The following is a 22,789-nucleotide window of genomic DNA, read 5'->3' on the forward strand; positions in this document are numbered from 1 at the left end:
TGCATCCATGCCACGGTGTCCTCCCAGTACTGCACATTACCAAGTCCCCACACGCAGATGCAGAGCAGGAATTGGAGGAAATAAAATCACCTTTTAAAAATAAAGGTTGTTAATATAAGGGAAAGGAAAAACCCTTTCCCTTGCCTAAACTCTAGCTAGAGATAAATGGATGTGGCAATGTCTGAGAGCAAAGGAAGAAACAGAGCTAACAAGGGCAACCTTTCCTTCTCCTGCAGACGTGATACCTCAGGGCTGACTGCACCTCAGTCAGCATCTGCCTGAGCTGCTGCTGGGTGCTCTGAACAGCTCTGGGCTGGCAGATTCCATGCCCTCCCCTTCCAGCATGCTTTGTGCCAAAGGGTAAAATGGGTCCTGGGGTGACCTGGAGGGAGCCAGCTGCCAGAAGGCCGTTGTAGGACGCCAAACATCCTAATCTGCTCTTCCCTCTTTTTGTCTTGCTGCTTGCACATCATGCTCCCCATGGTCCCCTCGGGAAGGCAAAGCCCCTGGCTAGCCCTGAGTCACCTTTCTCTGCCATGTGGCTGGTGGCAATGACAGGTCTGCAAGCCACCTTCTCCTCCAGCACACATATTAATGCAGGTCTCCGGCAAAACTGCTCCCTCCTCCATTCCTTTGAGGTGGCTTCATTTGACACTTCCCAGATCAGACCCCAGAATCAGTGGGCTGTGCTGTATCTTTGCCTCTCCCCAGAACTGCAGGAGTTGGGCTGGGGGCTTGCCAGCCAGGGAGCTGGGGCTGCTCCTGATCCGGAGCACCAGTCACTGGAGGGGGCAGTGCTGGGGACCGCATGTGGCTGTGCCCCGGCCTGGCAACTGGCCGCTTGTTTCTGCTTATTCCTACACATTTCCCTCAGAACTTCACTGCCGGGAGGGCTGGGCATTAGACTGAAGTTGTGGATGTAGGTCTGGGGCTGTCTGAAGCTCGCTGTGAACTTTACTTGACTGTATGCAGCACGGACTGTGCCACCCCCCGGGCTCTGTCCTGTGTCCCACCTCTTCTCACCCCACACAGCTTTAGCAGCTGGTTAATGAGGCTTTTGGTGTGGTTTGCGTGTCTTTTGTGCTCCTTCGGGTGGGGCTGGGATGAGAGTTGAGCTGCCAGCTCTGCTAGCCCCAGGAAGGTCCTGCTCTTCCTCAGCCTTGCATTTCCTCGGGGTGGCTGCAGCCCAGCACCACAGGGCCGTGACGTGATTTCGGGAGCACAGCTGAGGCACGATTTGGTGCGGGATGCGAGCGTGTGGCGAGGGCTGCTCCTCTGCCTGGCCACAGGGACCCTCCACATGGCCGGAGCTGCTGGAACCAACACACCGCGCCGAGTCTCCACTGGTGGAAAAGCAAATCACCCCCCTCCTTCCCACGATGCTCCTCCCCTGAACAACTTAACCTCTCCCCCTCCTCCCAATTCCCGATCTATACCGGAGCCGCCGTGCATTGATTGGCGTCTCAGCCGGGCGATTATGCTGCCGGCCCGGTGCGCCGGGAATTCGCAGGGAGCCGAGCCAGCCGAGCACGGGAGCCGGCGCTGAGCGAGGGAACGAGGGCATGGCTCAGCCCGAGCTGCTGCCGGCGTGAAGCGAGGATGAGCCCGCGGCTGGAGGAAGCTGCCCCGGCGCCCTCCGAGAGCCCCCGCTCCTGCAGAGCCATGCCCCGACCCCGGCGGGCTGCGCTGCGCTCCGGGCAGCTTTGAAGTTTAGAGGAGGCAGTTGTGTTGAGAAAGGCGAGCGATGAACTGAAGATTAAACATGTATGGGAATTATCCTCACTTCATTAAGTTTCCTGCGGGCTTTGGCAGTAAGTATTTTACTTGCGTTTGCGATCTGTGCCTTCTGGGTTAGGGGGAGGAACTGATCCCGCAGTGGCGGCGGGGGGGGTGGGGGGTGTAAAGGGAATTTAAAAACGTGTTTAACCTAGCTCGGATGTGGCTGTAACCTGCAGTGCCCGTGTGCTTGTGATTGAAGCCGTCCTGTGGTTTTATGTGCTGTGAACTTCTGCACAGCCAGACCAGGCTGCCTGAAATTTTGCAGGCTTGAGTCAAACCGCTGCGCTCCGCTTTGAAGTTTAGTGGATCATTTGGGAGATGCATGTTTGTGTCTGTGTGTGGTGGCTTGAATATCTTCATTGTAAGAACAGCATCAAACCAAGTAAGCATCCTTCCAATTTAATTTTTATTAAGTTGTTGGGGGGGGGGGGAAATTATTTTTCAAACATGAAACACCTCCCTAGAAAACCTTAAGAGGGCTAATTCCTTGCCTTGTGGGGCCGTCTCCTGCCCTTGTGACACAGATCCCACCCTAATCGTGTGGAGCTGTGTCAGATTAGCCAAGGGAGGCTGCCCAGGGGGACGGCGAGGGGCTGGGGCTGCGACACCCCTGTGCCCCCCGTGAGCGAGCCCTGGCCGCAGGAACCGCGGCTGCTCTTGGGAAATGGACTTCGCGATTACTCTTTATGTTTTGGCTGAAGTTATTCCCCTTGCCCTACACGGGAGATGTGCGAGGGGAATGGGTTGAGGAGCTGTAGGTTGGAGTGCTCGGCTGCGAGGGGCTGGGAGCACCCACCTATGGGCTGCTGAAAGTACTGATGGAACTTAAAGTGCATGCGTGTGCAAAGTCTTGGTACCTCCGGAAAGCTCTTTAAGTTGTTCCCAGCCCTTCAAGGTGGATAAATGCCTCCAGGATTCGCTCTGGAGGCCCCCAGGCTCTGTACATCAGCCTGTTATTTCTCTGTTGGAGAAGCAGTTCGTGCAGACACCACATTGCACATGGGATGTTCCCACTATGTGTGGGGGGTTTTTTTCCCCTCCCCTTTTCACCAGATGCTCACCTCTCGTAATTCTCCAACTCCAGAAAACTCGTTGGTATTGCATCAAGTTATCCTCGAGTTTCACAAGCGCTCGATTTTCCCAAATACCTTTTTAGGCTGTTTCTGCAGAAAGGGGATGACTCCTTGGGAGAATCTATTGCTCACTGGTGGTTTTAAGGACCCAGCAAAGACAAGCTGAACTCTCTCCTATTGCTGCAATAAGAACGAAACAATGAAAGTGTTATTTGTGTTTAATTTATTTCTATTACAAATTTGCAATGAACCAAAAGAAAAGTGACATTCAAGCTGATCTTCACAGGAACCAGGCAGAGATCCCTGTAGGGACAAGGGTCACAACACTCAGCAGAACCTTTGGGACATTTCTAGGAGAGGAAATTGGTAATGGGAGCAGAGGGATTTCTGTTCCACCAATAAAGGCAAAGGGACTGTTCTCCAACAGTTCATGATTTTGGGAGTTTAACTTCTAGTTAAAGTATTAAACTGGTGTTTTAACCTGCTTCCAACTTGGTATTAGAAACAGAGGTGTTTTCTATATGTGAATGCCTGGCAGAGATGCAAAAGCATTGGCCAAGTTTTGTTTGGGATGCTTTAAAACAGTCCCTCTGTCCTGTCTTGTGCTCCCTGGATGGAGTTTACCACTCCTGGCCACGCTGCCCTCAAAGCCAGAGGGCTTCCATGTCCCTGTGGCAGCTTGGTGATGTGGCAGTTCCCTCTCCTTGTGTGGCTGGGTCTGCAGAGGGGGATTCAGGCTGGCTGAGAAAGCAGTGCCTGTTTTGGTCAGACAGCTTTGGGCCTGTGTGAGAGGGCAGCCAGGCTTTGGAGGAGGAGAGATCGTGGTGACCACGGGTGGAAGGGATCCTCCACTGCCTTGGGTCCTCACCCCGAAGCCCGTGCAGGCAGCCTGCATCTCCATCAGGCCCACGATGTGTTCCTGCTGTTTACTGCTCCCCCATCTTTGGAAAAGCCATGAAACTCTTCCTGGATGTGCATTAGGGGGAACATCAGGATGCCAAGGCAGTGTCCACACTAAGCTGTCAGCCTGTAGGATTCATTGCACTGTGTTGCTGGAGAGCAAAGTTAAGGTGATGCAGGTTCTGCTGTTCTTCTTGCATTCAGATTTCATTTAGCTCTGAAATTCTGGGCTTCAATTTCGGCATAATGGCAGAAAAAAAAAAGTGTCTATTTGCTGTCTTTTTCTTTGCTTTCATGTAGCTGTTACATCTCCTTTACCTTAATTTTATCTGCATTCAGGTTAGAAATAAGGTGCATGTTTTTGATGGTGTGTGTAACACTCGCTTTGATCTTAAACATCTGAATAGCACCACCAAATTTGCCTGAGAAAGTACATCCACAACTTGGTCATAAGCACATGATTTGTGATGAGAAAAGGACAATCAGACTCCAAGGTGTCACAGATGAGTTTGTAGAATAGCAGGGAAAATGTTCAGATGAGTCACCCTTAGACATCTTAAAGCAGGAGATGTGCTGGGCTAAGGCTGGGCTGCAGGAGGAATGAAAGGGCTTAAAAATGTGTTTTCATTCTGCAGAAGGATGCATTTCACCCAAAGCCCAGCTCCCAGGGCAAGGAAGGATGCTGTGCTGACTGTCCTCTCTCTCTGAGCACTCTCTGGCACCATTGGTTGGGGACAAGAACTAACTTGGCTCCTCCACAAAGTCTCTTTTATTAGAACTCATGTAACTTGGCCTGTGGCCACACCACCTCCTGCTGCAATCATGTCAGCTCTCCCAAGCAAAGCAGGGTTAGGCCAGGTCGTTTAGGGGATAGGGAGAGGAAAACCCACATTGTGCTGGAGTGGCTCTGCTGCCTGGCTGGCTGGCACCTTTTTTCACATGTGATGGTCCCAGCTTTTGTGACCTGCAGGATGCTTTTTTCCCTGGATGTCATGGCTTGCTGTCCATTCCTATAATTGTGGATGTGAGGATGGAAAAGAGCCATTTGACCCAGCAAAGGTGTGAGAAAATCCAGTGGCTGGGCAACTCTGGCATCTGGGAAAACAAAATTTTAAATTTTGTGAAATTTTTTTCTTTTCAAGCAGGAGACACCTGCCTTCAGTTGCCTGAGGCAACCACAGGTCCTGCAGTCAGTGGGACCCATTCTCCTGGGGACCTGTAGGCTCTCCAAAAATTCAAAGACAACTGTAGGAATTTGTACATGTTTTTTTACTGGTGGCTGCTGGCCAAGTGAGAAATCTGATCGAACAATCATGGAAAAAACCCTTCAGGCCTCAAATCCAACAACTTTTCCCTTTTTTTTTTTTTGGAGACAAGGAACTTTATCCAACTCTTGTGTGTTACTGTGGTCACCAGGGAGATGTGATACCTCGTTAGGGTGAGTAAATTTGGCTTGCAGTTCTTTTTTAATTACTTGATGTGTAGTTGCTGAAGGAGTCTTTCCCTGGTGCAGGCTCAGCAGCAGATGCTATTTTGAGGTCTTGGCCTGATTTGACTGAAATTGGACAGTGGGTCAATAGCTTGGTATGTCCAAGGACATTTGGGCACGACACACAGCTTCTTGTGGCCAGGTTTTGGATGGCCCCCGTTTGCAAGGGAGGCACAGGAGCAGTACCAGAGAAGAGAGGAAGCAGCTCTTCCACCACCTGGAGAGCTGAGGGAAGCTTTCTGCTGCCCTGTGTAGGTCCCTGTTGGAGAAACCCCTGCTCCCATCTGTGCCACTGCAGCTCCTGAGAGATTTCCTCCTTGTTTTTAGCGGTCAGGGAAGGCTGCATTATTTATTGACATGGGCTTGAGCAGGAAGACAGAAACACAGAGGTTACTGGACCTTTAAAAGCAAGGCAAACCCATGAATCTTTCTGTGGGTTATTAGCATGGCAGTTTGTACTGGCTGTTGGAATCTGCTTGGATGGTTAAAAATATCACCAGAAAGGGAAGAGTTTTTTGGTTCATCTTCTGTGTATTAAACAAAAACAACTTCTGCAGTCACAGCAGCAAAACTTAGCTTGATTCCAGTTATTGTGGGCATCCTGCTACCATAACTGCAGCCACTTTCAGGAGTGTTTCTCTCAGGTATTTCCCTTTCAAGGTCGTCCCCAAGGATGAGCTGTTTGCCAGGTTGCACCTCCCACGCACACTCGTGCTCCTCTCCTGAAATCAGCCCTTCTCTGCCTGTCTCTTCCCACTTCTCAGTGCTTTCTGATCTGCAGAGGATGAAGTATCTGCAAAGTCATGTGTCAGGCAAGGCAGCTCACACCTTTAAGTGTTTGTGAACCTTTTCTCTGAAGCCTTGGTGGGAGCATAAGTGTTTTTTCATTATTTGATGACTTCCACCTTTTGATTCTCTCTGACATTAAAAAGGAAACTGTGAATGTTGAGAGTATCATCATCTCTAGGCTTGCCAGGGATCTTCAAGGATTGTTTTAGGCCTTAGATGAGGTCAGACCTCGGTGTTGAACACGGGTATTTCTCTCAAGGCTTTGCTGGGTGTTAAAGATGAAGGGGCATTAGCCAAAACAAACTTGCAGCCTGTGGTGGTTAAAGAGTGTGTGTAGTGCTTGGATGTTTCTGGTCTCTGCATTTTGATTCTTCTTTCTGCTCAGGCGTAACCACTGAAGCTGATGTTTGCTGCCATTATTTGTGTGAAAATCAAGATGGTTTTCTTGGTTGCAGCCCAGGTTCCTTCTCTTCCTACTGCCTTCACCGAGGTATTTGGGGTCACTTGTACACTCTGGCAGAAGAGAAGTCTTTGTTTCCACGCCTTCCTCAGCTTTACCTGTGCAGTGCTTGGAGCACAGAGCTGCATCCAAAGTGCCTTTATCAAGCTCACCTTGGTTCAGTTTCACTGTGCTAGGCCAGAGCTGGCTGTTCAGCATTGGTGTGATGGACCTGGAGCTTTTGTGCTCTGTGACGCCTACACATCTGCTGTGATGTAGATGGTGTTCTTCTGCTTTTATGAGGCTATTCATGCAAGTTTCCTATCCCTGGATTAGGATTTTGCTAAAGTGAAGATGAAACACACTTGGAAGTCAAGTACCAAAGCTTTGTGTGCTTGCTCAGCTTCAGTAGCCGGTGGGTGAGGGTAATGCTGTTGCTTATGTCCTCAAGGGCAGTATTGTCAAAATGCAGAGAATGAGTGTTTCTTGGGCTCTTTCTTCATTATTTTTCCTAATGTTAGCAGAGATGCCTAAGCTGGCATTGGATATGATCCTTATTCTGAATGCTGAAGCAACAGTATGGACACTGTATCTGTGTGTGTGTGTGTGTACTTCCAGCTGCTCCCTGCCACAAACAATGCTGTAATTTGCAGAGCCACTTGGAAACAGTGAAGCACCCAGAAGCAAGTTCTTCCTTCCTAAGTGTGTGTGTTTCTGCTTATGGCAGCTTGTGGAGAGTTGATGGAGGCACTGGGTTCTCTGGGCAGTGCATGTTTGCAGCAGAGATACTGGAAAATCCACACAATCCTCCTGTCCTCCCTTCCCCTGCTCCTCCAGGAGAGAAATAGATACAAAATCAAGCTTCCCTGAACTTGGGCAGGAAATTACCTGTCCAGGCATTAATGTGGAGAAGGGAAACAGGGAAGAAGGACAAAGAGCCCCACTTGTGGATCAGAAATAAGCCAACGATGAGTGCGGAGTGGGTGGCGAAGAGCGGCAGCGAGCCCTGATGCTCAGTGCAGGTCCCAGCTGGTCTCCCCCAGCTGGCGTGGGGACATGGCCAGCGTGGTTGGTGCCCTGTGCTCGGGGCGTCCCCGTCCCTGCTGTCACCTTGCATTACCTGATGGACACGCTGCAGGCCTGGCTAAATGTCACCTGTGCCCCGCGCAGGCGGGGGCGGCTGGCTGGGGCTGGCGTGCAGGACTGAGTCCTGTCTCCCCAGCCCACCCTGCTCTGTCCCACAGCTGCTTCCCTGCACAGAGCAGCTCCTCTCTAGCCCTGTTCCACTGCCATTTGTCTGTCTCCCAAATGATGAGAGAAAATACCTGGAGTAAAGCCATTCCATCTCAGTGAACACAAGATCTTTCTGGGCTCTGCTGGGAGATGTGGGACACAGACCATCAGTATTTTCTTGCAAGTCATTTAATTTAATTATTTTCTTTCAAAACTTGGCTGTTTGCACAGTCCAAACCTCCCTGGCTTTGAACTGAAACAAGTTTGAGCATACTCAGCTGAGCGAATAATTAACCCCAGGGTCAAGGATGCTTTGGCTTGGCTCTTCCTGCACACCTTTCAGCCATGAAAATTGTTCCTCTCACAAGCTGATCGTCTGCTAACAGTCATTTCTTATATCCCTCTCTGAGCACTCTAGCCTGAAAATGAGAAGCTGAGAGGAGGGTTTTCCCCAGGTGCAGGAGAATGAATTCCTGCTCTTCTGGTGGATGACTTAGCAGACTTATCCCAGAAAGGGACTGGAAGTCAAAGTAAAGTTTTTTGTTGCTTGTGGGCTTTTTGTCGTCATTGTGCTTTCCTAAATGGGGGCTTTATTCCAATTTGTAACAGATAGACAAAGCTGGTCGTTTGGTAAGTGGAGAGTTAACCCTGCTGGATTTGACCAAGGGGTTTGCCAGAGCCTTGGCAGGACAGTGTAGCCAGGCACTGTAGAAACAAGCATGTTAACTCTGGTTTGTGTCATCAGACCCTGGCAAAGGCTGGCTTTACACCTCTGAGCTCTCAGTAGGTATTTTCATTTATCCATCCATCTCCACCAGCAAACACTCCTTTGTGCATTCACACTTCCTCTTTGGTATCTCATTGCTGGGGTACAGAGGTACAAACCCTCCAGGTTTCCTGGCTTTGGCCTTTGATCCCATCCTGGGGTCTAAGGGATCCCCCTGGGCACAGCCCTGAAACATTTGCCCCTTGGCAGGGGCAGGAGCCCACCATGGGGCTTGCACTGACCAGCAGCCTCCTGGTGAGAAAGCCTTGCTGTGGGTGCTTGTGAAACTTGGAGCTTCTCTAATGGAGAAACTTAGCAGTGACAGCATTTCTGAAAGGTCTGGCATAAAAGCAAACAGTTAACTCTCCTGGGTGTCTTTTCTTATTGGTTTAAATCTTTTGCATGATACTTTGAAAATATGCCCTTTTCTGTGTTAATGGAAAAGGATGAAGAATCATTCTTCTGCTCAGCTGTCCTGGTGTGATAGATCTCTGCCCAGTATCCCCTGCAATGACTTATTTTCCAAGCTGAGGAATCCTCAAAGGCAATGCTGTTTACCTAGTTATTTAAAGAGGCGTAAAAGCAAATTCTTTCTAGGTCTGTGCTACAGATGCTGGGGAGGACTGTGTGCTATGGTACCACAGGTGATGAAAAATGCATTTGCTTTTCTCTGAAGCTGACAATGACCCGAGTCAGGATGGTCCTTCTAAGCCCCAAGAAACATCTGAGGTGCCTGTGTGAGCTGAGTGCTTGCTTAGGTAAGAGGGGTCCAGGCAAACAGCACAGCTTCTGCCCAGTGCTAAAGGCACTCTGTCCCTGGGATGAAGGACTGGAGCACTTGGAATCCATTCCAAAGCAGGGATTTTGCTGTCTGCTAGCAGAAAACAGGCTGTGTGTCTCCCTGATGGTGGCAGGGGGATGTGGGGTGACTCCGTGGCAGCAGGCAGAGCCCTGTTCCTGCCTCCAGACCGCCTCTCTGCCTCTGAGACTTCTGCTGTTGTCATTGAGCCGCTTCCTCTTGCTGCACATCGCTTTCCCACCGGGAGAATTGATCCAAAAAGCCAAAGCAAGAATTGACAAAGACCTTTTCTCCCCCTCCCTCAGCAGAATTAAGTCTGAAGTGGGTTGATAACGGCGGATCGAGTCCTCCTTGACTCTGACAAATGTCTTTAATGTTATTCAGCAAGCTGACCTTTTCCCGTCTTTATTGTGCATCTTCCCTTTGAATCAGATTTGATTGTTACTTCAGGTAGAATAACAAACACTGTCACGTAAATAACTTTGCAATAATGTTAAAAGGAGGAAAAAACACAAACAAACAAAACACCCAAGCGCTGCCTCACTTGCAAATGCAACGGGAGAAATGTATCCTCTGTGCCAGCCATGAAAAACCAACTGTGTGACCTTCCCACACAACATCTTTGCCTTGCTACTCCAGGGAATGATCTCCTGTGTTGAAAAACCAACAGAGAAATAATGGTTCACAGAAATGTTAATGACAGCTAATGCTAACCAGGGCTGGTAAATTCTAAGGGAGGGAGAAAAGGTCATGGAAATCCTTAAAATGCACCTAGATGCATGACCCATTGGGACTAGCAGGCATTTGATGCCTAGATACCCTCTGAATATTTGAGACTGGTCTTACAGAAGACAGTATTTAGGCCTTGGTTGAGCTGTTCAGCCTCAGAGTCTGCCCTGAAGTGGCAGTGATCAGGGTTATATTGTTTTTCTCCACCACCTCTTCCTCAGCAGGGCTCAGGGGCAGACTGATCTGGTGGGGCTGCTGTGAGGCTCAGCTTGGTGATGTGCACTGCAGCTCTTCAGTGTGGAGGGAGGAAACCCCCTGTCCTTGTAGCTCTTGAGAGTGCTCTGGCACATCTGTGTGGCTAAACTCTCTGCTCTGATCTGTACAAATGAGAAAAAAATAAAGGACAAATTGTTTTGTGGCCGCCTTGTCCTGAAACTTGCATTGCTAGCGTGTCATGAGCCATTCCTGGGTTGCTCCAGCTCCTGTGGAAGATGCTGGCACCCAGCTTTGGGAGTGAACATGTGAAAAGGCACAGTGGAGGCACATGTGGGTGGGAAGGAGGAAAACTAAGCCATGGGAGCACAAGGCCAGAGCCACCTCAAGGAGCAGAGATGCTTCATAAGACATGTGGAGCATTCAGAGTTTCCAGGCTGGCTGGTGAGGATTTCAGGGTCTCAGAAGCGTGCTGTCCCTAGAGCTGGCTTGGACAAAAGAAATGGGACCTCAGGGAAGAGTGCAGAGAAAACTGAAAACCAGCCTGAGGCAGGCAGGCAGTGGTGCCTTCCTCCAAGTCTGCTCAGGCACCAAAGTGGAGAAGGAATATTTTGTTATGAAGCATTATCTCCACAGTGAGTTTTGTTGCTGTATATTGTGGATTCTTTAGTTTCTTTCTTCTGCTAAGGTTGGGATTAAATGTGTGGGACGGTATTTCTTGTTTGGACTTAGATGTTTATTAGTTTTTATCTATATTACAGTCTCACAAACTGTGAGTTTTACAGCACTTCACTCTAACAAGCTAAAAATGGAGTTGTATTTCTTTCTCTACAAGGCCTTTTAAGAATAAACTGTCTAATTAAGAAATGACACTTAAATTATTTTTATTTTTAACTCAATAACTAATTACCCATGACTCGCAATGCGGACTTTGTTATTTAATTATACAATACTGCTCAAACTCATGAAGAAGAAGGTGAAGGAGAAGGGCTAGTTTTTGCTCTAAAACTTTTATCTTTTTTTAATATATATATTACTATATTCTAAAACTTTAAGTTTTCTACTATGTGATATTACACTTTTCTATTCAAACTACACACTCATAATCTTAGTTTTATCATTTAATTTTGGAAGTCTTCTCTATGGTCTCAGGTTAAATGTAGCGTTCTCTTGGGGGTCAGCACAGAAAGTCTAAAATTCTCAGTAACCAGGGTTCCAACAGTATATAACTCATTTTCCTGTACTATAACCAACATTTTGTTCTTTTCCCTTTACAGCATGCTTTGCTGGTTGCTTTTGAGGCTGGGCTGGCATTTTAAGCTGACACAACCAGGGCTGGGCAGCTGACGGCTGTTCCACTCAGCGTGCTTCATCTCTCCGCTTCTCCCTGCAGATTCCCCCGTGCACGCCAGCTCCACGTCCGTGAGCCTGTCCTCGGGCCTTCCCACGGGGAGCCCCGTGGTGGAGGGGCCCCACAGCTACCTGGAGCCCCCCGGGAACGGCGCGCGGGCGCTGCCGGCGCCCATGAGCACCATTGGCTCCCCGGTGAACGCCCTGGGCTCGCCCTACAGGGTCATCGCCTCCTCCCTGGGCTCCCACCCCGTCGCTCTGTCCTCGGCCCCGGGCATGAATTTCGTGGCGCACGGCAGCCCACAGGTGGGGATGTGATGCTTTCTTCCTTGCAGTTCGGTGTTCAGGATGGGTAAAGTCCCGAAAGTTGAGGGAGAGGATTGGCTGGTGGGGAGTTCGGCCACTCGGGGAGCTCAGCTGGAAAGAACATTTTCTAGCACGTGAATCTGCATTAATCAGCCTTGCACGGACACAGAGACCACACCAGTTTTAAAGTACCCTAGAGGATGAGGGAAGAGAGCTAATCTCCAGCTTTGTTCTCACTGTGGGTGCAGTCCAGCTCCCCTCTGCTGCATCTGTTGCAGTGTATAATTACTGTACATGGAAACAGACAGGATAGCCAAGGGCTACAGCACATGAAACATTGCCCTTCCTCCTGCAAAAGCATATCTGCTTCGTTTGGTTGTCTGGAAAGGAGACAGACTTTCTAGGGAGAGACAAATGTTAATGCTGAATGCCAGCCACCTACTGCGTTGCATATCAACTTAGCCTGAAGCAAAATGAAGCGCTCCCATCCTTACTGCCTGTGCTCACGTGGGTGCTGAGGTTTCCCTGCCAGACAGGGAGGAGACCCAGGTGTTAGTGCTGGTGCCTCCCCAGAGCCATGGATGGGCTGGGAGCCTCCCGGGGTGGCTCTGTGGGATGGAGACGTGCTGCTCCAAAAGCCTGGCACCGCCTCCTGCATTTCTGGTGGCAGTGTGGCATCTCAACAGAGAGCTGAAATGTTCTGGGTGTCCAGATCTAAGGGAAAATTCTGCCTCTTATGAGCAAGATTTTGTGTTTTATTAGTGGGACCTGCAGGTGGGAAGTGCTCAGAAGCCCCATGGCTCCTGCTGAGGAAAAAGCAAGGAGATGGTCCCCAACCCCCTTCTACCCCATACCCTGCTGCTACTCCTTGGAATGCCTGAAGCTCTTCTTAGTGCCTGGAAGGCTGAGAGAGGATGGCATGAGCTGCAGAGCTCTGAAAAGAGGATGGGATTTGGTTTACCTTTCCCCAGCATCCTCAACTCCTGTGTGGGCCCCAGCTGTCAGCAGTGGGAATGCTGGAGGATCCCTCTTCCCCTTGCACCACCCAGCTGTTCCCCATGGATCTGATGGTATTTGTGCCCGTGACATCAAGGACAGGATGGCTGGACAGGAAATTGTGGCAGCACTGGCTGGTTGGAAGCCTTTCCTTTGGGACTGGGGATGCTCTGGGAAGTGGTTTCCCCAGCCTGGGCACTGTGCCAAGTTCCCAGATCCAAGGAGAAGGTTCCATTTGTGTTGCCTCTAATGCAAGGAGACAGCTGGGCCCTGGGGATTCAGCAAGGAGGCAGCTAATGGATTTGGGTTCAAGCAGTTGTCCCAGATATTATACATGATTGCACTTAACCTGCAAGAGTCAAGCTCTAAGGACACTGATGGCTAAACTGCCCTGTGTGTCCCCCTCCCATGGATTCTCTCTCCCTTTTATTGTTTCACAGTGCAGGCAGGGAGGAAGAAAAGGTGGTGCCCGAGTTCTGAGTAACATTTTTAACCATAAAAAGTTCCTCCTTGCTCAGCATTTTGCTGATGGACACTTGTGGGGAGGAAGGGGTTTATTTCTCCTTTTCTTGGCCTGGATTTTGAAGCGTAAGGATTTACAGTTGCCAGTGCCTGGTTTGAGTCTGCTGGGGAGATCAAACCTCCGTTCCTCTAGGCAACTTTTCTCAATGCACTTATATGTCCTAGTGGAGCAAAACAACTTGGCTCCTGATTTTTGCTGGATAATTTTTATTTTCTGTGTTGCTAAAACCTTTGAAGCTTTGAAAATGATGGGATAGCACTGAGGGAAGATGAGAACAGGCTTCACCTTTTTATTTTTCCAATGAGACATCCAAAAATTCCAATGGGATGAACCCTTGTTCTTTACCGAAATTTACTGTGGAAATTATCACTTTTTGTGGGAAATATGCAGTTTCTTGGAGCAAGTGGAGAACTTCTAGCAACATGCATGAAATCTACTGTTTTAAATGTTACAGAGATTGGAATGAAAGCTTGAGCTGGGTCTTCATCCAAACCTTTGTTTTCTATCCCTGCTTCTGCCTTCTTTGAGCTGATAAATTGGCATGACTGTTCCAAACAAACCCAGGGATGGAACAACCATCCCTAGCCCTCAACCCACGAGAGTGGGGAAGGTGATTTGATGGTGGGCTTGGAGGGGGAATTGTTCTGCCCAGACAGTTTTTGACAAGACGTGCTCAATGGCCCTTAGCCCTCCCTGCCCTGCTCCAAAGCAAACAGCAATAAAACGAAGCCCTGGGCAACATCAGGCTTTGGTCTCTAATCAATGTGGGTTTGTAACCTTTAACTTCAGCAGCCAGGAGCAGCTCCTGGGGATCTCAGCTGGGGGCTCTGTGTCGTTTGCCTGCATCTCACAGCTGCTGATTTTTAGATGCTCAGTCCGATCCCTTTTTTTTTAAATAATCTGGTAACCCCAAATCTGCCACCTATGATAGTGTTTGGGAACGTAAGTCCCGGAGAGTCACCAAATGGCCATGTGTTCATGTGTATATGCAGATATTGTGAGTCAGGGAAGCTAAGCCACTAATTTTAATTTATTTTTTCTTTGTTAAAACACCATTACAGGTTCCCTAGCCATGCAGCAGTGCAGGTTTGATTGTAACAAATCACCTGTCTGCAAAGCTCTGCTTTACTAAGCTGTTAGTGCTTGCAGCTGCCAGCAGTCAGCATTCTCTAGTGAAGCAGCCAGGATCCCACAAGCCTCATGGCTTGGAGGCTGTAACTGAGCAGCTGAGGTTACTGCTTGCTGTTTCCCAGCTCTGCTTAGTCCTTGCTTTGGTTACAACATCAGGCAATATCTGCTTTAGTGCCTGCTTAAACCCCTCCTGCTGGATTCAGCAGAGGATGTCTGTCTGCCCATGGGGATAGGCTTGTGAGACAAGCCTGGCAGGAGCAGCAAGGGAAGGGTCAGCTCCATTTGGGGATGGTTTCACTGAGATGTGAGTCTCTCCCCTCTAACCTGTCTTGTGGCTTCTGCAGCTCAATGTCCTGAACAATGTCAGCAGCTCGGAGGATGTCAAGCCCTTGCCGGGTCTCCCGGGGATGGGGAACATGAATTATCCATCCACAAGTCCAGGATCCCTAGCCAAGCACATCTGTGCCATCTGTGGGGACAGGTCCTCAGGTAGGAGGTTTTCTTTCTTGGGGAAGGCTTTGTGCAGTGAGAGCTCTCCTGGTGCTCCTGTGCAGCACTGAACAGCGTGGGGGCTCGCTGGGGCCATACTGGCATGGCAAGATCATGGCTGGGTCTGGCTGTCTGTATTGCACATTAGTGCCCAAAAGTGAGCAAACCTAAACACTGTGCTCCTCTCCCTCTTGTGTATAACCTCATTTTACCTTCTGTCCCTGTTTACTAAAGGTAAATCTAGCAAAATCTCTGTGTTCCCATTTCCCTGTGCTTTGTGTTAGCTGGGCCCTGGCTGTGCCTGGGTTTTCTCTCGTACCCCAGTGAGCCTTGCAAACCCTCTCCATATCAGTGCACCCCATTTGCTGCCTGTGGCCCTCCTGCAGCTAAGATGCTCCACATCACTCCACTGGCATGCAGCCCCTCCTTATCACAGGAAAACAGTGGTCCTGTGGTTTGACTGCTGCTGGTCACTGTTGCTGCTAAGACTCACTGAAGCCACTTCAGGCCTGCCAAGGTGATACCCTGCAGTTTTTTCACCTTTGGATTTGGTTTGACCTCTTCCACGCTGGGAGGAAGGGCAAATACCTGCCTGCCCAGGGGTTCCCTTGCCTCCCCAGGGAAGCACTATGGGGTGTACAGCTGTGAGGGCTGCAAAGGCTTCTTCAAGAGGACGATCCGGAAGGATCTGATCTACACCTGCCGGGATAACAAGGATTGCCTCATCGACAAGCGCCAGCGCAACCGCTGCCAGTACTGCCGCTATCAGAAGTGCCTCGCCATGGGCATGAAGAGGGAAGGTAGGACTGGGGCTGCTGGAAGCAATGGGATTGGAGAAATTTTCCTTTGTTCATTAGGATAAATCAGGCTCTTGGTGACCCTCCAAGGCTGGTGCATTCCAAAAACCCACACTGAGGGCATCAGGGGGTTTTGCACCTCATTACGTGAAGGAAATGAGAATCGTGGTTTAGGTTGGAAAAGACTTTTTTAAGATCAAGTGGAACCATTGGCCCAGCAATGCAGATTCCACCACTAAACCCTGTCCCTAAGTGCCACATCTACCTGTCCTTTAAATACCTATGGGATGGTGACTCAGCCACCTCCCTGAGCAGCCTGTTCCGATGTTGGACAGCCCCTTCTGTGAAGAATTTTTTCCTAATAAGGGCTAATGAGGGAAGAGACTGATGGGGAAGCTGTTACAGTGTATTTTTCTTCTCACCTAATCACACATGCTGGTGAGTAGCGAATCTTTTAACTGATTTTGACCCAACCTTGCCTCTAGTTAGTGACTTGTAATGGCTTGGACCCCTTGGAAACCTGTAAACCTCTGCTGGGGACAGCACCCAGCAGTGAGGGGTCCCGCAGACTTCTTGTCTCCTTTGTGAAGAGCAACTTCCTTTTTTTGTTTTTGATTCCCTGACTTCATTTGTCACCACCTCATTCTTGTACTGGAGGATAAGGGTGAATGATTTATTTCTGTCTCTCATTTTATAGTTCTCTGTCATTTCCACTCTTAGCCTCACCTGCTGAGCTGCATTGTCTCCCAGATTATGCAAGGTCAGGAAGTGAAAACCAACACAGTATTTAAGCTCATTTTTTTCTAAGATAAAGTAATGGAGCTGCCCGGGGAAGCTACTGTAAAATTGGGCATGAGCTGATCCTCGTCCTGCAGCATCACCAAAGCTGTGCTGCCTCAAGCTCACAGGGCAGCAGGGGACTGCACAATGCCAGGCTGGAATCAAAAACTTAATCCCAGGCATAGCTCCCTCTTCCAGCCAGGTGCAAAGTGGTTCAGAGGACCAGGGTGTTAGCACAACTTCCTTCTGCAGAGAGTGAAAATTTAAACCCCAGGATCCTGGTGGATCCTGTGGGAGTTTGGCTGCAGCAATCACAGGGGCGTTTGGGAGCTGCAGAAACTGAGGACAGAGTGCAGTTTAAGTTCAGGGGCTGAGTGATGGGACTGGTATTTCCTTACCACGTTCTTTCTTCCAGTAAGATTTTGGTGACTTCAGAAACACTTGAATGGCTTTTCCTGTCCACTGCTCTAAAGAGGACAAGTGTTCCCCCCCAGCAGGTTGGCATATTACTGTGTCCTGTGTTGCCCTCCCTCACAAGCACCAGGCTGGATGCCCCACTGATCCATCCCCTTGGGTGCTGCTGTTTCTCCCCAGCAGTGAACTAAATAAATATAATATCTGCCGGTCACTTCTTAAGAAGGATTGTTGTATTTCCCTTTGGGATTTCTTAAAAGAAAAAAGTGTAGCCAGGACTTCTGTTGCACACAAGGGTTGACATACAAGATACACAGGTCCTACACTGACCTGTCTTGCCCTGGGAGTTACAAACTGAGCTTTGGAGAGGATGTCACGCTTCTGTGCTTTCTTTGGAAAACATACAGAGAGGGGAGAAGGGAGTGAAGGTGTTGGGGTACTGATGTAGAAGGAGCTTTCTAGTGGGGAGGATCAGGAAGAGAGGTGGTAGAGGGAGAGGTGATGCCAGGGCTGGGCCAGACTGGGTAGGATCCTGCTCAGGAATGAGACAAGCAGCATGTGTGAATCCAGCTGGGGGTTTGGGACTGTCTAGCCCTGCTGCTGGATGCTCTTGCTGCCGTGGGATTGTTGAAAGCATACTGGGACTGCTGGAAGCATGCTGAGAGCACAAAAAAACTGTCTGTGAGTGCTGGATCCCTCCTGCCTCCTCCAGCACCCAGTGACAACCGAGTCCAGGCTGCCACCTGGAGGTATCAACTCCTCTTCCCTCTGTTCTGGAGCTTCATACTTTGGAAATCACAATCTTTGGTCAAATTTGGAGGCTGCTGGTCTGCAGCAACCTCAAGAGTTCTTGGTGTGGGAGCAGCCATTTTAATGGGTGCACATCTGAAATACCCATTTCTTTTCCGTTCTCCCCTTCTTGAGGGGGGTCTCTCATCCCACCTGTGGGGACCCCCTGTGAGCAGATGAGTGTTGCTGTGGCTGTAGAGAGCTGTGTTTGTGTCCCACAGCTGTGCAGGAGGAGAGGCAGAGGAGCAGGGAGCGCAGTGAGAACGAGGCCGAGTCCACGAGCAGTGGCAGTGAGGACATGCCCGTGGAGAGGATCCTGGAAGCTGAGCTGGCAGTGGAGCCCAAAACAGAGGCATACAGTGACGTGGGCACGGAGAGCTCGGTAAGAGCCCCTGGCATCACCTGCAGCCAGAGATTTGAGCTGGGATTTGAGCAGACAAGCAACATGTGAACGACAAACATTTTACAAGAGGGTTTTACTCCACACCACGTAAAAATCATCAACAGTTTCTCTTTTGAAGCTACTCTGAATGACAGCTAGAAAACAGCTTATATTTTATTTCCCAAGCATTTTTTCCCAAGTCTCTTTCAGTTTCAATGAGGAATCTCATTGGAGATGCTGGAAGAGTCTGAGCCCCGTGCTGGCTTTCACACGTGCATAGCCCTGAACACTTCTTGTCTTCCCCCGTGACCAAGGCTGGGGTGGAGCTGAACACAGCAGGTTTACTGCTGTGGTTTTACTGGTTTGGATGAAACTGGTGCTCATGCCCCTTCAGGGGCTGCTCCCTGGCTTTCAGATATGCCCTGGGGAGCAGGACTGCAGCTGGCCACAAGGGACTTGCTATGCAAAGGGCAACAAGCAAACAGAAAAGTCTAGCAACCAGCTCGATGCCTTAGGATTTTAGCTTTTATATCTTTCAAATCCTGTACTGCTTTAGTGTATAACTTTGAACTCCATACAGAGTGTTAGCTACTGTCTCCACATTTTGGTCACACACAACAATCCCTCTGGGCCTGAAGCTCAAGGACACCCTACAGCCTCAGGCCCCAAAAAGTATGAACAAAAAGTGAAATGGGAGGGGGAGTAAACTGGGGGAATATGACTTCATTACCTGAAGCTATAATTGGAGGATTAACCCCTGATATGTAAATGGACCAAAATTGTCTGAAAAACTCATGACCATCATCCATCCTGGGTGTAGCCTCTGGAAGGCTTCGGCTGCCCAAGGTGTGCCTATTGAAGGCCTTCAGTAAATACCCACTTTTACTCTCTTAATCTTGTCTAGCCTCTGTTCTAGACAGCCACTCCAAGGCATCAAGCTGCCTTGGCTGGCTGCAGAGGGGATAGTGGTAACAAATACCTGCTCTTCCCAACAGCACCCACCTGAGATTATTGGCAGTTTGGGTGTTGTACTTGTGGCATTGAGTATCGTTAACTCGATTGTGATTATCAAAGACTTTTCATTGATGAATCCTCCTCTTTTCCTCTGCTCTTTTCCTTTTCATACCCCTCTCTGTTAGACAAACGACCCTGTCACCAACATCTGCCACGCTGCTGACAAGCAGCTCTTCACACTGGTCGAGTGGGCCAAGCGCATCCCCCACTTCTCCGACCTGACGCTGGAAGACCAAGTCATTCTCCTGCGGGCAGGTAGTGTCCCCCACCTGTGGCTGTCCCTGCTGCCCCTGCCCCTTCTCTGGGCTGTGTGGGAGCCAGCCAGGCTGGATGGTGAATGTGCAATCCTGAGCCAATCCATTCCTACATCTCCTGTTCTGAGACACGATGAGAGGTTGGCAGAGGGTGTGGATGGGGCAGTAGAATCTGTTGTTTGTAAAGAAGTTTGAGTTGTTAGGAATACATTTTTTAGGAAGAAAACCCAGAATATTTTCCCCCTTTCTTTTTTTTGTAATTTTTCTTTTTCCCCTTGAGCCAATTTGTTTCTGCTCCTTGCTTGCTGCTAGTCAGGGTCATCAAATCACAGAATATCCTGAGCTGGAAGGAACTTGAAAGAATCACCAAAGTCCAACTCCTGGCCCTGCCTGGAACAACCCCAAGAATCACACCACGTGCCTGAGAGCATTTTCCAAATATTTCCAAGGGACAGGCCACCCCTTGCAGTGTTGGCGAGGGGTGCAGCTGGTACCTGGGGTTCCAACTCTCCTCTGAGTTTAGTCCAAAGCCAGCAGGGAGAAACCAGCTCTGCTGCTCCATGTGGGACTGATTTTTGGCCGGACTGCCTGACGTGTCCTGCACTCCTCTGCTTGCAGGCTGGAATGAGCTGCTCATTGCCTCTTTCTCCCATCGCTCCGTGTCGGTCCAGGACGGGATCCTGCTGGCCACGGGCCTGCACGTGCACCGCAGCAGTGCCCACAGTGCTGGCGTGGGCTCCATCTTTGACAGGTACGTGGCCCTGTTGCCACATCCCCCGACAGGGGTGGCCAGGCTGGCTCTGCCTTCCCCTCTGAATGGGAGACATGTCCTTAAGGGAACTAGAGCAAACCCTTTGTGGTTTGGGGCAGAAGTAGCTTGGAATGAGCAGGGGATGTTTGACTGACTTAAAAAAAAAAACAAGAATGGGGTGAAGGCATGGTGGGAAGGGATTTGCAGCTGCAGAAGCAGATGTTGGGTTGGGTGTGCAGGGGGAGGAAAGCTCCTGTCTTGAGAGTTTGCTGTAGCTGTATCTAGGCCTAATACTGCTCACCAGGAGCTTTAGAGGGCAAAGCCTTAAACCCCAACTTGCTGGTGTAACAACTGCACGCATATTGTCCCTGCCATGCCTGCTCCCTGGCTGGCAGGACACTGCCTCACCACTCCTTACCTGGCATGTGTAAGGACAGTGCCCATGTTTTGCACTACACAGTAAAAAGTGGAGAAAACCCATGTGGTTTTCCTTGAGTGAGTGCAAATTGTGAGTGCTGTGTGCTGAACAAAGTGAGAACAGGAGCAGGTTTGATGCTCAGGTCCCTGGATGTTGCTGATGCACTTGTAGAACAGCAGTGTGGGGCATGGCTGTGCCTCAAAGATGCCTCTCTTCCTGCAGAGAAGAACTGAGAGTATTCCCAGTGCCTATTTTCAGTGGAGAAACTGGTCTCTGATTGTCTGCTCACCCATGTCCCCCACACGCAGGGTTTTGACAGAGCTGGTGTCCAAAATGAAAGACATGCAGATGGATAAGTCGGAGCTGGGGTGCCTGCGAGCCATTGTCCTGTTTAACCCAGGTAAGCCCGAGGCTGGGGACAGTCCCAGGTAACAAGCACTCCCTCTGGGCCACAGCAGGTCACTGTGACAGTGAGCATCAGGGCTGCAGACAGATTTCATGCTTTGGGTTGGAAGGTTCCTCGAGGCTCACATCATTCCAACCCCCCTGCAATGGGCAGGGACAGCTCCCAGCAGACCAAGATTTGTCCCGGTCCTCTCCTGCCCGTGCACACAGTGCAAAGACCCCCTCTGCAAAGATGCTTTCCCCACCTGTATTTCCTCCCTTGACCAGATGCCAAGGGTTTGTCCAGCCCCTCAGAAGTGGAATCTCTGCGGGAGAAGGTCTATGCCACGCTGGAAGCCTACACGAAGCAGAAGTACCCCGAGCAGCCAGGGCGGTGAGTGCCCCCAGCAAGGCAGAATGATGCCCACCCTGGAGAGAGGATCCTGGCTGTGCTGGCTCTGCCTGAGCCACAGTGCCCAAATCCCCAGCCTTGAGGGTGCCGTGGAGATGGAATTTTGTTGCTTTCCAATCCAATCCTACCCTCTGCTGGCCGAGCTCTTGAAGCGCCGGCAGCTGGGTCAGTGCCTGCGGAATCTTCTGCTGGTCTTGGCTCTGGCTGTCACCACAGACACTGCAAGAGGGTTCTGGGCAGGGGGAACAGGGAACAGGCTGCCAGCTGCACCCCCTTCCAGCTGTGCCTCCAAACGGGAGGCAGTGACTGGCAGCTGAGGCGCTGCACACCCTCTGGGAGCCTGGGGTTTTTTTGAAGACAGATTTAAATGGTACTGTGGAGATGTAGGTCTTGCAAGGTGTTAAGATGTTCAAATCATGGCGGGGGAATCTGGATATATTTTTGGTTTTGTATTTGTTTTTTTTCTCTTTTAAGTTTTAAAAATGCCAAATTCCGTTTTGGAAAGGTACATATTCCCACCACACGAGGCAACAAATGCTTATATTGAAAGCTTAAGGGAATCTAAGTCTGAGAATGCCCCAAAACATTATTTTTGGGAGAATTAGGCTGGTGCAGGCTTGGAAACAAGTGGGAGAGGGCAGCCAGTGCCTCCCTTGTGTCTCTGACTCTGGTCTTTCCCAGGTTTGCCAAGCTCCTCCTGCGCCTGCCAGCACTGCGGTCCATCGGGCTGAAGTGCCTGGAGCACCTCTTCTTCTTCAAGCTGATTGGAGACACCCCCATCGACACCTTTCTCATGGAGATGCTGGAGACACCCCTGCAGGTCACTTGAGGGTCTGTCTGGCCAGAGCCTGGCCCCCTGTGCCCCTGCACAGCCTCCTGCCCCTCTGCTCTGAGCCTGTGAGAGCTCCAGAGATGTCCTTCGCCCTCCGCTCCTCCTCGGTGGGATTGTCGTGGTTTTGTACAGCTGTAAATCACCCCCTGGAGCCCTCCCTGGCCTGTCTGGGGGGGGTGGGTCACAGATCCTCTACCCAGCTAACCATCCCCCTGCCCCCCTGTACAGATAATTGCTTTAAATTATTTTTTCATTCTCAATAAAAGTCAACAAAACAAATAAAATAATACGAAAATAAAATATTTTTGCTGTGGTCACAGCTTGGGATGGGGCTGAGGATCCCTCCTGACACTCTTGGGCAGCCCAAATCAGGGCAGGAATGTCACTTGGGATATCTCTGCTTGTGCTGATGGACACAGTCCTCTGGCTGAGAGAAGACAGGTATTGCTTCTTCTTGTTTCTGCTAAGGAAAGACCAAGAGGAGCTTGCTGCTGTGAATCAAAACATTTCATTCCCCCATCTTAAAAAGAAACTCTTGGACTCTTTGAATTCTTTGAA

At 49.9% G+C, this 22,789-nt stretch overlaps 1 protein-coding gene across 1 annotated transcript; it reads left to right on the plus strand.

The window, feature by feature from the left end:
* The first annotated feature begins 1,519 nt into the window (after positions 1–1,519).
* RXRG (retinoid X receptor gamma) lies at positions 1,520–22,496 on the plus strand. Its single transcript, XM_053985034.1, has 10 exons — positions 1,520–1,811; positions 11,603–11,865; positions 14,860–15,004; positions 15,625–15,804; positions 18,006–18,166; positions 19,306–19,435; positions 20,053–20,185; positions 20,912–21,003; positions 21,276–21,381; positions 22,081–22,496. The coding sequence occupies exons 1-10, from the start codon at positions 1,763–1,765 to the stop codon at positions 22,226–22,228; spliced, it is 1,407 nt and encodes a 468-aa protein (XP_053841009.1). The 5' UTR covers positions 1,520–1,762; the 3' UTR covers positions 22,229–22,496.
* The last annotated feature ends 293 nt before the right edge of the window (positions 22,497–22,789 follow it).

Source organism: Vidua macroura, chromosome 9 (genome assembly GCF_024509145.1).
Source record: "Vidua macroura isolate BioBank_ID:100142 chromosome 9, ASM2450914v1, whole genome shotgun sequence".
Classification (NCBI taxonomy): domain Eukaryota; kingdom Metazoa; phylum Chordata; class Aves; order Passeriformes; family Viduidae; genus Vidua; species Vidua macroura.

What these genes read in the sequence shown, in the direction of transcription:
- RXRG (XM_053985034.1), top strand. Translation starts at nt 1,763, where the DNA reads ATGTATGGGAATTATCCTCACTTCATTAAGTTTCCTGCGGGCTTTGGC. An exon ending in TGGCGCACGGCAGCCCACAG is followed by an intron (nt 11,866 to 14,859) that starts GTGGGGATGTGA and finishes TGGCTTCTGCAG; the next exon opens with CTCAATGTCCTGAACAATGT. An exon ending in TACCCCGAGCAGCCAGGGCG is followed by an intron (nt 21,382 to 22,080) that starts GTGAGTGCCCCC and finishes GGTCTTTCCCAG; the next exon opens with GTTTGCCAAGCTCCTCCTGC.